At 43.6% G+C, this 19,050-nt stretch overlaps 1 protein-coding gene and 1 long non-coding RNA gene across 3 annotated transcripts in view; one reads left to right on the top strand and one right to left on the bottom strand.

Moving 5' to 3' along the window:
* Positions 1–307: 307 nt before the first annotated feature.
* LOC137321707 (uncharacterized) overlaps positions 308–19,050 on the top strand; it is a 33,468-nt gene continuing 14,725 nt past the window's right edge. The window contains exon 1 of one of the 2 annotated variants that reach the window (XR_010962888.1): positions 308–385. This is a non-coding gene — a long non-coding RNA (uncharacterized lncRNA). Of the gene's footprint in view, positions 386–16,710; positions 16,756–19,050 lie in introns of those variants that run through there. The other variant, XR_010962889.1, reaches the window with a different exon arrangement.
* Positions 11,063–17,240, bottom strand: odc1 (ornithine decarboxylase 1). Its single transcript, XM_067984267.1, has 12 exons — positions 17,120–17,240; positions 16,193–16,339; positions 15,953–16,106; positions 15,488–15,661; positions 15,227–15,399; positions 13,908–14,042; positions 13,425–13,506; positions 13,178–13,261; positions 12,941–13,103; positions 12,173–12,288; positions 11,874–12,088; positions 11,063–11,470 (listed from the first exon to the last, which is right to left on the bottom strand). Exons 3-12 carry the CDS (start codon positions 16,052–16,054, stop codon positions 11,326–11,328), a joined length of 1,389 nt encoding a protein of 462 aa, XP_067840368.1. The 5' UTR covers positions 16,055–16,106; positions 16,193–16,339; positions 17,120–17,240; the 3' UTR covers positions 11,063–11,325.

Consider the following 19,050-nt stretch of genomic DNA (forward strand, 5'->3'; position numbering starts at 1 on the left):
ACCGAAGGTGGCCTGAGGAAAGACTTTTTTATGCAGCGAGTAGTTATGATCTGGAAGGTATTGCCTGAAAGGGTGGTGGATGCAGATTCAATCGTAGCGTTCGAAAAGGAATTGGATAAATATTTGAGGGAAAAAATTTGCAGGGCTACGGGGAAAGAGCGGGAGAATGGGACTAACTGGATTGCTCTTACAAAGAGTTGACACAAGCTCAATGGGCAGAATGGCCTCCTTCTGTGCTGTAACGATTCTATGATTCTATTTCAGGGTGAATAGGGCGGCTGCAAGAAGGAAAAAGAAACTACTGTTCACTTACTGCCTGAGGCCCGCACGATGCAATTTTGGAGCGGCCCTCAATTTAGGCAGCCAGCACTCCTGCCCGAAACAGGTAGGCGCCTCATTAATATATTTAAATCAGGACCCTAAGAGCAATTTTGGTCTTCCACCAGGCGGAGTGTACACTCACCCAGTTGAACTGAAGCTTCCAAAGCACTGGTCCTTAAAGGGACCTACTGGAGGCTGCTCTGAAAACAACACAGGTACATTTTTTTTGAATGCTCATCCTGGCCCCACAAAAATTGATTACACCTGCAGCTGGTCCCTCTGTCCCTCCCCCCTCCTTTAACAAGATTCTACTGGCTTGGTTTCACAGAGGAGCAGCCAGATTTCCCTTGCCCTTTCTCTGATAGGTGAACTTGTTTAGGTGTCATTGAAATGGAAGGTGGGGGTGCTGAACCTATACTGCAACAGGAAAGCTTAAATTCATTTGTGCAAATTCCTGATTCTTCATTTCTACTTATTAATTTAGAAGGTCCTATACTCTTTAGAAACAATTGGTTGCAATAATAACATAAATGGAAGACTTCTTTGTGGTGGTGGTCGGGGGTGTTCCAGCTGTTATCCATTGGGGTCCTTGGTGGAGGAATTGATTTTTTTTGCACTCTCAAAAAGGTACATTTGTATATATAAGTTCTGAAGCCTTTGCAAATTTTGATTGCTTGCTGCTTGCAGGAATGCATAGATATAGCCAGGTTTCGTAGCATGACTGCTTGTGCTGGGAACCACGTGTGCCTCCTATCTGTAGCTCTGAGCGGAAGAGCTACAGGATCTGAAGTTCATAAGTCCTGCATTTAAAAGAATGATGCTCACAGAATATCAATATTGGTGCAGGCAGTGGGGAATGCATTTGGACAGTGTGCTGCAAATGGGGCTCAAGTGTGCTCTAAATGGAGGCTCCAGTGGATAAGACTACCAGCAGAATATGCTTCCAAGTGGGGGAAATTTAGCAGCACTGCAGTCTATGAAAGGTGTGGTAGCAGACCCCAGAGACAATCTATACTTCCTTTATGGATGCTCAGGCAGCTGCCAGAGACCTGGGGTGCCAGATTGAACAGAACTATCACTTCCAGCTTTGATAGGCTTTGTGATCAGTAGTAGACAACTTTGAGGCAAGACTTCACCGTTCTTATTAGGGGTGCTACCCCACATATCACTAGCCATGCAGTTAGTGCCCAGTACTAGTGGAATGGCAGGAATGCAGTCAAGATGATGATTTTGTCTCAGGATAGTTGCATGTAAGGATCTATCCTTGGCCCCCCTCCTATTTCACACTTACATGCTGCCCCTCGGTGACATCATCCAAAAACACATCAGGTTCCACGTGCGTGCTGACGACACCCAGCTCTACCTCACCACCACCTCCCATGACCCCTCCACTGCCTCTGATTTGTCATGCTACTTGTTCGAAATCCATTAATGGAGGAGCAGAAATTTCTTCCATTAAATATTGGGAAAACCGAAGCCATTGTCTTCGGTCCCCATCACAAATTCCGTTCCCTAGTCATCCACTCTATCCCTCTCCCTGGCCACTGCCTCAGGCTGAAGCAGACTGTTTGCAACCATGGCATCCTATTTGACTTTGAGCCGTGCTTTTTTTAAAATTCGTTCATGGGATGTGGGCGTCGCTTGCAAGGCCAGCATTTATTGCTCATCCCTAATTGCCCTTGAGAAGGTGGTGGTGAGCCGCATTCTTGAACCGCTGCAGTCCGTGTGGTGAAGATTCTCCCACAGTGCTGTTAGATAGGGAGTTCCAGGATTTTGACCCAGAGACGATGAAGGAACGGCAATATATTTCCATGTCGGGATGGTGTGTGACTTGAAGGGAAACGTGCAGGTGTTGTTGTTCCCATGTGCCTACTGCCCTTGTCCTTCTAGGTGGTAGAGGTTGCGGGTTTGGGAGGTGCTGTTGAAGAAGCCTTGGCGAGTTGCTGCAGTGCATTCTGTAGATGGTACACACTGCAGCCATGGTACGCCGGTGGTGAAGGGAGTGAATGTTTAGAGTGGTGGAAGGGGTGCCAATCAAGCGGGTTGCTTTATCCTGGATGGTGTTGAACTTCTTGAGTGTTGTTGGAGCTGCACTCATCCAGGCAACTGGAGAGTATTCCATCACAATCCAGACCACCTACCTCCCCCTCCGTAACATCACTCATCTCTGCCCCTACCTCAGCTCCTCCACTGCTGAAACCCTCATCCATGCCTTTACTACCTCTAGAATCAACTATTCCAATGCTCTCCTTGCTGGCCTTCCACCCTCCATAAACTTGAGCTCATCCAAAACTCTGCTGCCCGTATCCTAACTTGTACCAAGTCCCGTTCACCCATAACCCCTGTGCTCACTGATCTACATTAGCTCCTGATCCGGCAACACCTCGATTTATAAATTCTCATCCTTGTTTTCAAATCCCTTCATGACCTCACCCCTCCCTATCTTTGTAACCTCCTCCAGCCCTACAACCCTCCACGATCTGTGCGCTCCTCCATTTCTGATGTCTTGCACATCTCCAATTTTCTTCACTCGACCATTGGCGGCCGTACCTTCAGCTGCCTAGGCCCTAAGCTCTCCGATTCTCTACCTCTGTTTCCTCTTTTACAATGCTCCTTAAAACCTACCTCTTTGACCAAGCTTTGGTCACCTGTACTAATATCTCCTTATGTGGCTCGGTGTCAAATTTTGTTTGATAGTCATTCCTGTGAAGCGCCTTGGGATATCTTACTGCATTAAAGGCGTTATATAGGTGCAAGTTGTTGTTGTATGCCCTCCTCCCAGGCCACTCTAATGCCTGCACAAGCGGCAGAAAGGTGGTCAGGCCAAGTTTCCCAAGTTGCAGTATAAGACGTGCAGTCCAAGCAGCTGAGAGATGTGGAATACATACTCACACACTGAAAATAAAATTATAATGGCATTAAAATTGTATGCAAACATTATATTTGGCAAAATATACTAATTTCTTGCACGAATAAGAAGGGAAAATGAAGACAGGACTGTTAATGCCTTGACCTGACGTGGAAGTCAAGAGAAGGCTTGAGTAATACATAATAAATGTCTTGCAGTCAGAAATAAGTTCTCCTGTACACTGTCGTCAGGTTGCTACTGCTCTCTTGCTCCTTCTGAACTTGGATGCCTTTTTCCTCAAAGGCATCAATGATGCGTCCTCTTTTATAAGTTAAAGCTGTGTAGCAGGCAGCACACATCCACAATTCCTGAGGCTCTAGATACGATATATTGCAGGGTGTCAATTCGAGCACTTGAAGCACAACTTCAACATGCCAAATGGCACCCTCAATTATTACTCTGGTGACTGCATTGACCTTACTGTACATAGAATTACATGGAATTTACAGCACAGAAACAGGCCATTCCACCCAACTGGTCTGTGCCAGTGATTAAGTTCCACACGAGCCTCCTCCCATCCTACTTGCTACTGTGTGGGTCCTGGCCAGAGATTCACTCTCCTAGTCTGAAGTCCATTTCTCCACCACTTCTGGATCTTATTGCGACCTCCAACTTTGCCCCACGATCGATACTGCACACCTCCTGGCTCTTCATTCCCACGGGAATACCTCCAGTGGTGCGTCCTTTGATACTCTACCCTTCAAATAGCTTCTGGACTCACTCGCCCTCCACACCTGTCTCCGAACTTGGCCATCAGTTGGTCGATGCTCCAAGCTGACTTCACCTTGTCTACATCAACTTTATCCCACCACGGAACCTCTGACTTTAACTTTGGACTCCCTCCTATTGTCTCCTTTATTACCAGGACATCTCCATCCTAATCTTGCTACGTAACCATGCCTATGTAACTTGAGTTTCCGTGTGTCCATTCGTATGCATGTTTTGGCTGCCACGCCAGACCCAAGCCCATCACTTCTATTTCCCTCTTTTTTTTCTTTTCTTTTTACCCCTCCTGGGCCCCTCTCTCCCCCGTCATGCCTCCTTTCATTTCTCCCCTCGGGTACCCTGCCCCCCCAAATTCCTATCCCAACCCTTCAGCACTCCTTGACCTTCCTACTCTCCTGCCGCCATCCCAGGCTTGACACCCTAACAGTAAGCCTACAGCTTCCCTGTGCCTCACCTGGCATCCTCCAAAGAGTCCAAGGAGGCACTCGTCCCTGCCTCCTTATGAGCAGTAACCCCAACTGCCCCATCCTACTCTCTCACTGACCTTCCCGCCCAGCGCGACCGCTGGGGGCTAATCTTGCCAATCTCCTTCCTATCCCACTCACCCCTCCCAGCGCTTGACCCTATGGACTCTGCCAGTCGATCAACTATCACAGCCACTCTCCGCATCTCCCTCCGGAATGTCCGCTCACTTGTGAACAAGGCTCTTGCCATCCATGAACTTACGAGGATGATTGTATCGACATCATGGCCTTGACGGAAAGTTGGCTGACTGGTGATGACACCTTCCCCCTTAATGAAGCTTTCCCACCTGGCTACGTCTTCCACCACTTGCCTCATCCAGACCTCCGCAGTGGCGTTGCGACCCTTATCACCAAATCACACCTTGGTCTGTGCCCCTACTCCCTTGTGGAGCAGCCACTTAAGGAGCGGGAGAGAACCGGCAGAACATCGCGAGAGGTCCGAGGAGCGGCCACATAAGGAGCGGGAGAGAACCGCAGAACATCGCGAGAGGTCCAAGCAGTGGCTACATAAGGAGCAGTGAGTCTGAAACAGACAGGGAAAAAAAAGCAACGTCAAAAAGTGACGTCACAACACAAGGGGAACGCCGAGGGTAAGTCAGTGTAAGTATTTAGTTTATTGGTTAGTGATTTTAGTTGTTATTGTTTTTAGTGGTTAGTGTCTTTACTGGTTGGTTAGTGTTTGCTAAACAGTTAAATAACCTTAAAGCTAATCAGTTTTAAATAACTGTTAGCTGACATGGCAGGACAGCTGGGGCCCATCGTCTGCATATTCTGTGCCATGTGGGAACTCCAGAACACTTCGTGTGTCCTGGAAAACCACATATGCAGGAAGTGCCACCAACTGCTCGAGTTCGAGCTCAGAGTTTCTCAGCTTGAGGGATGGCTGGCGTCACTACAGTGCATATAGGAAGCTGAGAGTTTCGTGCATTACCCGTTTCAGGACATGGTCACCCCGCAGAGTTCAGGAGGAGAGGGTGTAGGTGACCACCAGACTAGGAGGAACAGGCAGGCATTGCAGGAATCCCCTGGGAATGTGGCATTCACAAACCGGTATTCAGTATTGAATACCAGTGAGGGTGATGACACCTTGGGGAATGAAGTCAGAAGCAAATCCACGGCACCACAGGAGACTTGGCTGCACAGTAGGGCACAAGTGAGGAATGCAGTTGTTTTCGGGAATTCGACAGCCAGGGGGATAGACAGCCGTTTCTGCAATCGCAGATATGAGTCCTGAATGATGTGTTGCTTTCCTGGTGCCAGGGTAAAGGATACCACTGAATGGGTGCAGAACATTCTGTGCGGGGAAGGGGAATAGCCACATAAATACTGTGGCTACAAGAGGAGGTCAGAGGCTGGGTATTCTGGGGCGAATGACTCAACTCCTGACTCCCCAAAGCCTTTCCACCATCTACAAGGCACAAGTCAGGAGTGTGATGGAATACTCTCCACTTGCCTGGATGAGTGCAGCTCCAATAACACTCAAGAAGCTCGACACCATCCAGGACAAAGCGGCCCGCTTGATTGGCACCTCATCCACCACCAGCGCACTGTGGCTGCAGTATGTACCATCCACAGGATGCACTGCAGCAACTCGCCAAGGCTTCTTCGACAGCACCTCCCAAACCCGCGACCTCTACCACCTAGGACAAGGGCAGCAGGCACATGGGAACAACACCACCTGCACGTTCCCCTCCAAGTCGCACACCATCCCGACTTGGAAATATATCGCCGTTCCTTCATCGTTGCTGGGTCAAAATCCTGGAACTCTCTTCCTAACAGCACTGTGGGAGAACCTTCACCACACGGACTGCAGCAGTTCAAGAAGGCAGCTCACCGCCACCTTCTCAAGGGCAATTAGGGACGGGCAATAAATGCCGGCCTCGCCAGTGACGCCCACATCCCATAAACGAATTTTAAAAAACCCCAACCTCTACCACCTAGGATAAGAGCAGCAGGTACTTGGGAACACCACCTGCACGTTCCCCTCCAAGTCACACACCATCCCAACTTGGAAATATATCGCCGTTCCTTCATTGTCGCTGTGTCAAAATCCTGCAACTCCCTTCCTAACAGCACTGTGGGAGAACCTTCACCACACGGACTGCAGCGGTTCAAGAAAGCGGCTCACCACCACCTTCTCAAGGGCATGATGTGGAGATGCCGGTGATGGACTGAGGTGGATAAATGTAAGGAGTCTTACAACACCCACCAGGTTATAGTCCAACAGCTTTATTTAAAATCACAAGCTTTCGGAGGCTTCCTCCTTCGTCAGGTGAGTGTGACGAAGGAAGAAGCCTCCGAAAGCTTGTTATTTTAAATAAAGCTGTTGGACTATAACCTGGTGTTGTAAGACTCCTTACATTTCTCAAGGGCAATTAGGGATGGGCAATAAATGCCGGCCTCGCCAGCGACGCCCACATCCCATGAACAAATAGTAAGAAAAAGGTCATGGTCCATGTTGGAACCAATGACAGACAGGTAAAGGGTTGATGCTTGACAGTTTCAGAAGCTAGGAAAAAAGATTAAAGAACAGGACCTTAAAGGTGGTCATATCTGGATTGCTCCCAGTGCCACATGTGAGTGAGTACTGAAACAGGAAGATAGTGCAGGTAAATGTGTGGCTGGAGAAGTGGTGCAGGAGGGAGGGCTTCCGATTCCTGGGGCATTGGGACCAATTCTGGTGCAGGAGGGACGTGAACAGGGCTGGGACCAATGTCCTCGCAGGGAGGTTAACGAGTGCTGTGGGGGAGGGTTTAAACTAATTGGCAGGGGGAGGGGAACTCACACGTAGCAGCGGAGAGGACACACGGTGCATAGAAAACGAGTTGGGACAAATAATAACAGAATAAAGAATAGTGTAGAAAGAGCAGGAATTAGATTGAGGAAAAAAGTCACGCCAGACCAGCATGGTGTTGGAATGCACGTGTTAATGCGAGGAGTGTTACAAATAAGGTTGATGAGCTGCAGGCACAAGTTGCCACATGGGGTTATGATTTAGTGGATATAACAGACCTGGCTTAAATATGGGCAGGAATGGGAAGTAAACATTCCTGGTTACAGTGTATTCAGGAGGTTAGGGAAGGAAAAAAGAAAGGAGTGGCTGTATTGATCAAGGATAACATTACAGTTCTAGAGGGGTGATATACTAGAGGTTTGAAAGACTGAATCTATTTGGTTAGAGTTAAGGAGCTGTTACGTTGCTGGATATTTACTATAGACCCCCAAATTGTGAGATGATGATAGAGGAGCAAATCTGTAGCTAAATTTCAGAGAAATGTAAAAATAATAGAGCAGTAAGGGACTTCAATTACTCTAAATATAGACTAGGGAAAAAACAATGTTAAGGGCAAGGCAGGTGAAGAATTCCTAAAATGTATACAGGAGAACTTTCTTAATCAGCATGGGCGTTAAATTTGATAACCTCCGAATCCGGCCGCGGGGGTCACTGCGCAATTAACTAGCACCCCAGTGTTTCCGATGCAGGCAATGTGAGATTCGTGCTGCATCCACATCATTTGTACGTGCAGCTAGCACTACCCACGCATTGAATGGTTGCACGCACCAACAGGAGTCACGATATGTTGCCTGTTAAAAGCACTAGTTAAAGGCAGCCTGCACCTTTTAAAGTGAGGTGCACTATCAATGGAAGCAGTGGAGGACGACAAGTAGAATAGCTGGAGCAGCAAGAGAGCATGCCCAGAGATTCTCAGACAACGCAAAGGAGGCCTGAGTGGGGGGAGTGGACCAACAGGGGTATTTGATAAAGTGCCACACGGTAGGCTTAACAAAGATTGCAGCCCATGAAATAAAAGGGGCAGTAGCAACATGGATACAGAATTGGTTAAGGGACAGGAAACAAACAGTTGTTTTTCAGATTGGAGAAAGGTGTACAGGGGTGTTCCCCAGGGGTCAGTACTAGGATCACTGCATTTCTTGATACATGTTAATGACTTGGGTATACAGAGCATAATTTCAAAATTTGCAGATGACAAAACTTGGAAGGGTAGTGAACAGTGAGGATAGTGATAGACTTCAAGAGCATATAGACAGACTGGTGGAATGGGCAAACACATGGCAGACGAAATGTAACAGAAAAATGCAGTGTGATACATTTTAGCGGGAAGAACGAAGAGAGGCAACATAAACCAGAGGGCACAATTCTGAAAGGGGTACAGGAACAGAGAGATAAGGGGTTATTTGTGCACAAATCTTGAAGGTGGCAGGGCAGGCTGAGAAAGCAGTTCAAAAAAAGCATATGGGATCCTATGCTTTATAAATAGAGGCATAGAGTACAAAAGTATGGAAGTCATGATGAACCTTTATAAAGCACTAGTTCAGCCACAACTGGAGTATAGTGTCCAGTTCTGGGCACCGCAGTTTAGGAAGGATGTGAAGGCCTTAGAGGGCACAGAAGAGGCCAGGGATGAAGGACTTCAGTTACATGGATAGACTGGAAACATTGAGAATTGTTCTTCTGGAACAGAGATGGTTGAAAGGAGATGGAGAAACTGTTTCCATTGGCAGAAGGTTCAAGAACCAGATTTAAGGTGATTGATAAAAGAAACAAAAAAGGTGACATGAGGAAAAATTTAAGAAACAGCAAGTGGTTAGAATCGGCAATGCACTGCCCGAGGGGGTGGTGGAAGCAGATTCAATCATGGCCTTCAAAAGGGAACTGGGTAAGTATTTGAAAGGAAATAATTTGCAGGGCTACTGGGATAGGGAGGTGTAGTGGGACTAGCTGGATTGCTCTTGCATAGAGCTGGTGCAGACTCAATGGCCTTCTGTGCTGTAACCCATGATTCTAATATCCCTGCTTCTCAATTCTATTCTTCTAGAAATGAACCCCAGTGCTGTGTTTGCATTATGATGTCAACTTGCATTACTACTTTTAACAATGTGACTGTATATCCTAGATCCCTTTGCTCCCTCTACCCTTTGAGTATGGGGCCTCCCTATTCCTACCAAAATGCACCCCATCACTTATCAATATTGAAATACATTTGCCATTTACACATCTATTCTGCAAGTTTAATAACTTGCCTTGTAATTTCTCCCCACAATCTTCCTCAGTATTTAACCCCCCCCCCATTTGGTGTCATCTGCAAAGTTTGAAATTGTACTTCCCACCTTTTTCCAGTCTGAGTAACTACTTTTAACCTGTTTTATAGCCAATTTGCTATCCATTCTGCTTATCCCAACTCCACATGCTCCAAGCTTAGTCATGAGTCTACTTTTCAGTACCTTATCAAAGGCCTTTTGAAAATCCAAGTATATTACATCTACTGCATTACCCTTGTCTACTGTTACTTCAAAAGAATTCAATTATTCAAGCATAACCTTCCCTTTTAAAATCTATGCTGACATTTTTGGTTTCTAGATTTTTTCCCCATTACACCCTGATACAGATTCCATTACCTTTCCTACTACTGTTATACTTACTGGTCTATTGTTCTAGACTTGTTCTTTTTAAAGGGATAGGAACATTTAACTGTCCTCTAGTACTATACAGTTTTCTAATGAATTTTTATAAATCTCTTCTAGCTTTTTAGTATGCAGATATATTCTAGCTTTTTAGTATGCACAGATATATTCTAGCCAGACATGTGGATTTATCCTCTAGGTTGATATCTTGATTTCTTCAGTCATGTCCACCCCATTAGTCTCCCTGGTAAATACTGAGGTAATTCAATATTTCTGCCATTTCAATCATTAAATGCATGTTTATCTTGTGCATCCATTGGTGGCCCTATACCTATCCTGATGGTGGCCCTATACCTATCCTGATTTTCCTTTTATTACTGTATTAATAAAAAAAGCTTGCACTAATACAGCACCTTTCACAACCTCAATGTCCAAAAAAGTACTTTTGAAATGTAATGTAGGAAACATTGCAGCCAACTGGCACACATCAGGGTCCCACAATGTGATAATGACCAGAATTTGTTTTAATGTTGGTTGAGGGGTAAATATTGACCCAAACTCCTCCAAAATACTGCCATGGGATTCTTGTGTCTGCCCAAGGTGGCAGACAGGATCCTCTGTTTAACATCTCATCTGGAAGATGGCACCTCAGTACTGCACAGGAGTGTCACCCTAGATTTTGTGCTCAAGTCTCTGGAGTGGGACATGAGCCCACAACCTTCTGACACAGGCAAGAGTGCTATCACTGAATTAGAGCCAACACCCAACTAAGCAGTCATCCAATTTAACTCACAGCATCTGCCAAGTTTCAAAAGGTAAAAAAGGCCAGTCCAATCTTCTGCATTACCCAACCTCCAAAAGCTATAACAGTTGGGCAAAAGTGTAATAATTTCCAAATCTATATGGAACAATTCAGTAAGTCACAATCCTTACAGCAACATCTAAAGTAGCTACTTGTTCCAATAAAATGCATTACAGCAAAATTAGAAAAATATCCCTAAACTAATGCACAATGCTGCCCAGTCAATTTTGTGTTCACAATTTACATGATGCAGCTTTGTTCATTCTATCTTCTACATTGCAGTGAAATGTGCTAAGATCAAAAGAGCATCTTGCAAACTCCAAGTTATCAACCCATCACTAATGATTGAAATCCAAATAAAGTTTTATCTTTTATTTCAAGCTCAAATAAAAATACAAAAGTTATAAAAGTGTAAACAAGTTTCCATAGGAACACTTCAGAATGTGATCCCACCTCCTAGTCAACCATTTTGTTGCATACATAAACTAATTCATGATATTTTAAAATTCAAGCACAGCATTCTGCATCAGTTACTGGTCCCAAAAGGCAGCCATTTAATATATTACCCAAACCTAGTTCAGCTAACAATTGCCAACTGGTCAGTTATTATATCCAACAATTTAGACATTAACTCTTGCAGATGAGCATGAAGAACAAAGAAGCTCCATTCCACTTTCCCAGGCACAGGATGCCAGTACAGTATTAGCAGCATGATCCTCAGCATGAGGGGGAAAATCACCTTCCTTGATTTGCTGCATTAATTGCCTAGAAGAAAAAAAAATTCAATCACACTGCATTCAACTAACCATAAACTACATGAAAATGGTTCCAAATTTAGAAGGGAAACTGCACTGTATGGAGTGATTGAAATGCTGCACAGACCAGAAATTGTGCTGGAAGTATATCAAGTCAAATTCTGCAGGCTCATGTGACACCAGAGGGTCACTTCCACCTGCAGAACTACATCCCAGAATAAGCCAGTATTCTTGGAAGGATGATGACAAGCAGGAAACTATAAATGATGCTGGTTTCATTAGTACATGTTAAATGTAGGAAAACTAGAAAACAGTGCCCATTTCCAAACCAAAATCAGTGACAATGGCAATTAAGCTGCTCAACTTAAGTACAACAGCAAAAATAAAAGTTTCAAAACTATAAAATACTGTACCAGGTCGGCCTTGACATAACATAGAAGATCTGGGGTCTTTGAAAGCCATTGAATGTCGAAGCAGCAGCAACAGTGTAGGCTCCCATGTTCTCATACACCATCCAGTCTCCAACCTGCAGCTCTGGCATATCACAACGTTCTACAATACGATCAAGCCCATCACATGTTGGGCCCCAAATACTAGTTGAGTACAGCCTCTCATCAGACTTTGGTTTCTAAACAAAAAGTATATCAAGATTAATATACATGCCATCTTATATACACATTTGCACAATTTAGTAAGATTTTAAAAGTCTTACCTTGAGCAGAACTGGCATTACATGAGCGTGATCATACAGTATGCAGTTGAATGATCCATAAACTCCATCATTTACATAGTACATGAGAGTTCTGTCATTTTCACCATCATCTTCATCTTTTTAAAAAAAGTATTGCATATTAGTTGCATGATGCAAACAAACCAGTCTATATTAAAGCAATGTGGTCATTACAAGCACAGTACGCCAATCTCAAGATCAAATGCTTAATACTGTTCATTGTCTAACAATTTGTAAGTAACAGATCCACTAACTGAGCACGTTTCAAATAGGAAAATACCATTAAGCAACAGGTATAATATTGTAATCATTTTTTAATTACTTGAATGGGATATGTAGCACAAACTAGGGATCAACACCAAGAAAAAGGGAGTCAAGATATCAGGTTCAAATGATGGGGATGGAGTGCTAATTTAAAACCCTAACAGCTATGGATCAGAGAAATTATTTGCTCTCCGCCAAAAACAAGTCTCAATTCAGTATTTTTAATCAGCATCTTTATTAATTCTTACAGCTCCTTTTCAGAAGTTCCCAGCATTTGTGACAGGAGACATTTGTTCCATAAACCCACATTATGAACAGCCTAAGAATTAAGATTAACATATGATTGAGGTCTCTGCACCTTTCCAATAGGAGCTTTCTAGCATACGTTAGTGATCCTTTTAATATTGTTACCCCTAACAATTTCTGCTAGAAATATTCTGGGCCTAACTGTACAATAAATGGCTATGCTATTGTTGATATACCTACCATCAGAGCTACTCTGTTCATTGAAGACCACCTTCTTAGCAATGATATTCACAGTAAGCGTGTAGGCAGACGCCACATAGAACCGACCAGGCTCAGCAATGACTTGAACTCCAGAATCAGTAGGGAAATATTTGTCCAATGCAGGGTTGATAACAGCTGCAATCTAAAAATATTAAGAGTTAATATTATCCATTTTCAGGCAAATTCACTTAGATACTAAACAGCAGCACTTCTCACCTCTTCAAATTTGAGCTTGGTATCTTCTGAACCAGGGAAACCACCACCAATATCAAGCAAGTACATGTTGAAACCATAATCAACCTAAAATTAAGAGGACACAGTAAGCAAACAACACTGTCTGGATACAAGTCCAAAACAGTAACTTGGACTTCAAGTTGAGAGATTATATATATGGCAATGAACATTTAAGTACTTTAATGTGTTAAAATTAAGACATTAAAACTGGTGAAATCAAGATACCTACCCCCATATCAAAAACAAAACGAGCATCTGCAATAGCCTGGGCATACGTTTGAGCATCTGTACAACCGCTTCCCACATGAAAGCTTTCACAGGGGAGAAAAAAATTAGTCCATATAAGTCAGTACCTAAAATTTAAACCAATGTGATACAGGAGTGCTTTTACCAAAAAAGGTACTTAGACATCTGGGTTCTTCTGGTCAAGTACAGACAGAAGATTTTTTTTGGGGGGGGCAGGGGAAGAAAAGAAGCAGTATTCATGTAACATTCAGATGCCATTAATTCAAAGTGGTTGATAGTAATGCAATGTAGCAAATTGCCTGCTTTAAAACCATTTACACCATAATTACAGTTGGGCCACATTGATTATTTTAACCCCCACAAGCTACTAAGATTTGGGAAATCTTTGTAGTACTGTTTTCTACACAATCTACTATTGCATAACTCAAGCCATCTGTACAATTCAAGATAACATCGGCAGATCTACCTTACTCCAATAACATCAATATTCAGCTCTTTGGCACGTTCAAGGAGAAGTCTACTAGTCTTGAGTGTTGCTCCAAACTTCACACTCAGGCGGCAGATAGCCTTGGAGTCATCAGTAGCAATGCGCAGAACCAGCCTAGGACAGAGGAAGAGGTGGATGCATTTTACGCCAGGATTTGACGTTAGTTCTGATAAAGGTGTCAATGAAACAGTATAAAGGAGAATCCAATATCCAGTAGATGAACCACCACAGGCAACCTAAAATATGAAAACCTGTACAGGAAACAATATCCTAGAATTAAGATCTGTCAGACAAAACACCTGACAGAAGTGAGATGAAAAAGCACAGCTTGCCCAATTAAGAGATTCTGGAATAATCTAATTTAAAACTAATCTAAACACAAAAGTCAATGGTATAAAAGTTATTCAAATAATATGTAGATTGTAATACCAACTGTCTAAATATCAGTGAATTAATCTGCACCTGCCCAGGCAAGCAAAATGCCAGTGACCATCCTCCATGCAAAGATTTTTAGTCAAGTATGATCATTTCCTCCATTTCAAGCTGAAGCTCAATTTTCCCCAGTCCAATAGAATTGTGCCAATAACTAAACTGAGTGTCTAGTTGTAAAGAAAGCTACATACAGCATACAAATGTTACTTGCCATCCTACATATTTCCACTGGACTGGTCTCAACCAGCAATTAGATATTTCCCCTCCCTCAGTAACGAAGATCTAAAGGATTGTTGGGACATTTAAGTCCTCCTCCCACCCCCTTGTACAAAAAGCACCAATGTAACATGAACACTTCAACTCTGCATAAGCTCAAACACTGCTTTTATTATAGGATTGATATGACCTCAATCATATGTTAATCTTAATTCTTAGGCTGTTCCACAATTTCTATTTTTTTTAAAAAAGTCAGCATTTGTCAAGAGTAGTTATTTACTAAAATGCCCTACACAATTCAGAGAAGACCAACATGCTATGACACTAGCTGGTTGCTCACTTCTCTCCCACCAGACCCCAGTTAGCAGTGCTTTCAGCCACCTGGGTCCTACACTCAGCTCCCATTGCCTTGTTACTTCCTTCTCTGCCTTTAAAAATCCCCACATTCTCTGTTCAAACTTTGTCAACTTCTAATTGTACCACTCAGTTAAATATCTTGGGATGTTGATTACAAAAAGGTATTATAAAAGTGCCATATTTCAAACCAACTAATTTCCACACGAAAAGCCATGTGCAAGATTTTTGAAACTACATTAGCATTTTGTGCACAAATTACATTATTCCTTAGTAGTACTTGATCAGTAACTTACTTTGCGCTTGGATGATATCTGGCTACTTTCATCAGTTCCACTTCACTATCAAATGTCATCTTCTGCACCCCATGTGTTGCAGCATATTTGATCTGAGACACTTGTTTGCAAGGGTTAGCATAGATTATTTTCTCAACTGGAACTTCAAGGCTCTGCACCAGCTGAATTTCAGTCTGCAAAGAATTATTGTATTAAATCACCACAAAAATTTAAACAGTGGGAAGCTTAAATTAGAATAGAGAATTCAGAATATTAGCATACCTTGCTAGCACAATCAAATCCAGCACCCAAAGTAGCAAGAGTTTTTACCACAGCTTTATCATCATTGCATTTGACAGCATAAAAAGGAGTCACTTGAGGGAGGACTCTGTGCCACCGCAAGTGCTTCTTGACAATGTCACCCAAGTCCGCAACATAAAAAGCATCTTTGTCATCCTAGGATCGAAATAGGTACAAAAATAAAATTCTCATGTTAGAGTCAAAAACACTATAGCACCTTTAATGTAGAAAAAATATCCCAACAGGCTAAAGTCTTAGGAATTTGGGGGGGGGGGGGGGGGCAGAAGGCAAACAAGGTTAGTTTGCACAGCTGGAGGATGTTAAGCAAAAGGTTGTGGCAACACCATGGGGGGATAACTAATAAAACTAACATTTATATATAGCACCTTTAATGTAGTAAAACATCCAATGCACTTCACAGGAGAATTAAGTAACATTAATACTTACAGAATGAGAAACGGCATTTATTTTGCCTTCTAAGATATCTCTGGCACTGAATCCTTCCTCAAGGAAAGTAAAGTCAAATTCACCATTGCTGAAGTCATTCATTTTGAGATTTGTAGGAAGTTTCACAAAGCAGGAATTCGTAATATGCAACAAACTGAAAATAAAGTCATAAGCTAAGTGATACAGGATAACAAATTTATACATTCTGCATAGTATTAACTGGTAAGCATTTATACCCACATGGACAAGTAAGAGATGGAATCTATTTAAAAGCAGAACTCAGCTGTCTCGCCAAGGCGGCTTTCCAACAGAGTTAAACCCTCGAAGATACAACGCAAGGTCTGGGCTCTCCGTGTAGCCGTTGTATGCCTTTCTGACTTGTTCGTTCTGAAACGGAATATCAGCAGACAACAAATTTAAAAACAAAGCCTCTTTTTTTTTCCTGAATACAATAACACGCACTCTGCACAGTACAGCACGAATGCATACTACAGTGACACGCGCACTCCATTCAGCACTAGTGTCCAAATGCAATCCTCTCGGTCTGTCCCTCCCCCCGCCTCACTCACTCACTCACTACCCTCCAATTGCCTCCACTGTGGGCAGCAGCGGCAGTGAGGAGGGGGAGGGATATCATTTAACTGACATGTCCGTCGACCAATGAGAAAGCCGAACTCGTTTCCCCACCGGTGCCGGGGACCATGCCTGAGAACCAATGGGGGGAAGAGGGGGCGGTGCCAGTTCGCAGATCCGTTTGCCGACACCACAAGACCGGCCAGACCACATCCTCACTGCACCCGAAGGTATTTTATTACAGCCGCCAGTACTAACCACAGACTTTAGTTACACACTTTTTTCGGTTACTAAAAATACAAGACGTATTAATTTCAAACTCCCCCCACCGCCTCAAACTCGAGATCAGTGGGGTTTTCCCCCACCCCCCAACTGCACATTGGATTGTGTCACTCAAGATGAAGCCTTTAAATTTAATTTTTCCTGCCGTTTTTTTTTTAAAAAAGAGGATTTTTAAAGAACAAGATCGAATTTCTTTCCCCCACCCTCCCCACTTTGAATTAACACGTAGCACGTGGCAAATTTATATCGGCACATTAAAAAAATAGCACAAAAGGCTCGCGTATTAAAACATTAAAAGTACAAAAAAATTACCTTAAAAAACATTTACGAAGACTGTGTCCATCGAAGAAATCCGTTTTAAAAAAAAAAGGAACAGTCGTCCTGCGCTGCGCTAACCGTTCACTGCTGCTATCAGACAGAATAAAACCGGCTGTGCTTGCGCCTCCACCTTTTATAGAGCGAGGCCGGGTTGCTATGCGACGTGTCCAGCCCAAACCGGTCCTGATCGGTTTGCTCTTGTCTGTTTCAATGGAGCAAGCGCGAGACTAACAGACGCAAGACCCTGCGTCACCCTGATTGACACCTCGCAGGACCAGTAGGGATTCGCACACGTCACACCTGCAACAGGAGCACAGCATTGTTAACTGTGTGGTTTTGTTAATCAATCTTGTGCAATATAATGAATCTTGGGGGCTGCTGTAAAAGTTACAGAACATTGATCTAATCGTTTTTGATTTTAAATCAAGATTATCTGGGATCTGTCACTAGTTTGGAATTATGTTTCGTTTGAGTCATCTCAAGGAAACACTTGGCTCGACCGTTCCCTAACCTTCAGCATCCACATCCGCCAACCACACTTTATTGAAAGCGTCTGCCCCCGGAATAAACTGCCCCAAGTCACTTACAATTGCACATCCAAACTATCATTCCTCAAGATACTTATGCTATTGTCAATCTGCTCAACCACTCTCTCACCTCCACCTTTGATGTCTTTTGGCTCAGGTTAATTTTTTTTAATTACACCTCTGTGAAGCGCCTGGAGCCATTTTTTTTATGATAAAGGCACTATATAAATGCAAGTTGAAACTTCCTACTTGAACTTGCCACGTTATAAATGCACCCTTCCATAGTGGTGATGCTGTAGAGTCTCAGTTTTGCATCTCCCAGCTCCTTAGCTTGTACTATGGAGAAAGTCATAAGCTCCAACCAACTCGACTCTAATTTCCAAATTGCTGGAAGTTTTACTTTTAACTAAAAATTATAACGTAACATCAAAGTATTGTATTAAAATAAGGACAGAATGTATGACTTTAAAATGGGGATTGAATTTCATCTGCATACCCTGGTCCAATTATCGCCTGCCCTCTAACCCCACTTGGTCTTAACTCCCTGTGTGCAACATCACTGCAGATTGACTAATAGTTTATTAAAAGTCTTGTGAATAACGCACACTTGCTTCTATTAACATTTTCCCTATCACAGTAATGTTCCATTATAAAACACAATATCCTATGACTAATCGTGATCTGCTAGTAATCTATCTGTATATTATTAAAAATCTTGCATAGGGCAAACACTTTTTTTATTCGTTCATGGGATGTGGGCGTTGCTGGCAAGGCCAGCCTTTATTGCCCATCCCTAATTGCCCTTGAGAAGGTGGTGGTGAGCCGCCTTCTTGAACCACTGCAGTCCGTTTGGTGAAGGTTCTCCCACATTGCTGTTAGGTAGGGAGTTCCAGGATTTTGACCCAGTGACGATGAAGGAACGGTGATATATTTCCAAGTCAGGATGGTGTGTGACTTGGAGGGGAACGTGCAGGTGGTGTTGTTCCCATGTGCCTGCTGCTCTTGTCCTTCTAGGTGATAGAGGTCGAGGGTTTGGGAGGTGCTGTCGAAGAAGCCTTGGCTGCAGTGTGTACCATCCTGTGGATGGTACACACTGCAGCCACGGTGCGCCAGTGGTGAAGGGAGTGAATGTTTAGGGTGGTGGATGGGGTGCCAATTAAACGGGCTACTTTGTGCTGGATGGTGTTGAGCTTCTTGAGTGTTGTTGGAGCTGCACTATTCCAGGCAAGTGGAGAGTATTCCATCACACTCCTGACCTGTGCTATGTAGCTGGTGGAAAGGCTTTGGGGAGTCAGGAGGTGAGTCACTTGCCACAGAATACCCATGGTAATGCCATTGAATGTCAAGGGGAGGTGGTTAGACTCTCTCCTGTTGGAGATGGTCACTGCCTGGCACTTG

This window comes from Heptranchias perlo, chromosome 5 (assembly GCF_035084215.1).
Source record: "Heptranchias perlo isolate sHepPer1 chromosome 5, sHepPer1.hap1, whole genome shotgun sequence".
In the NCBI taxonomy this organism is placed as follows: Eukaryota; Metazoa; Chordata; class Chondrichthyes; order Hexanchiformes; family Hexanchidae; genus Heptranchias; species Heptranchias perlo.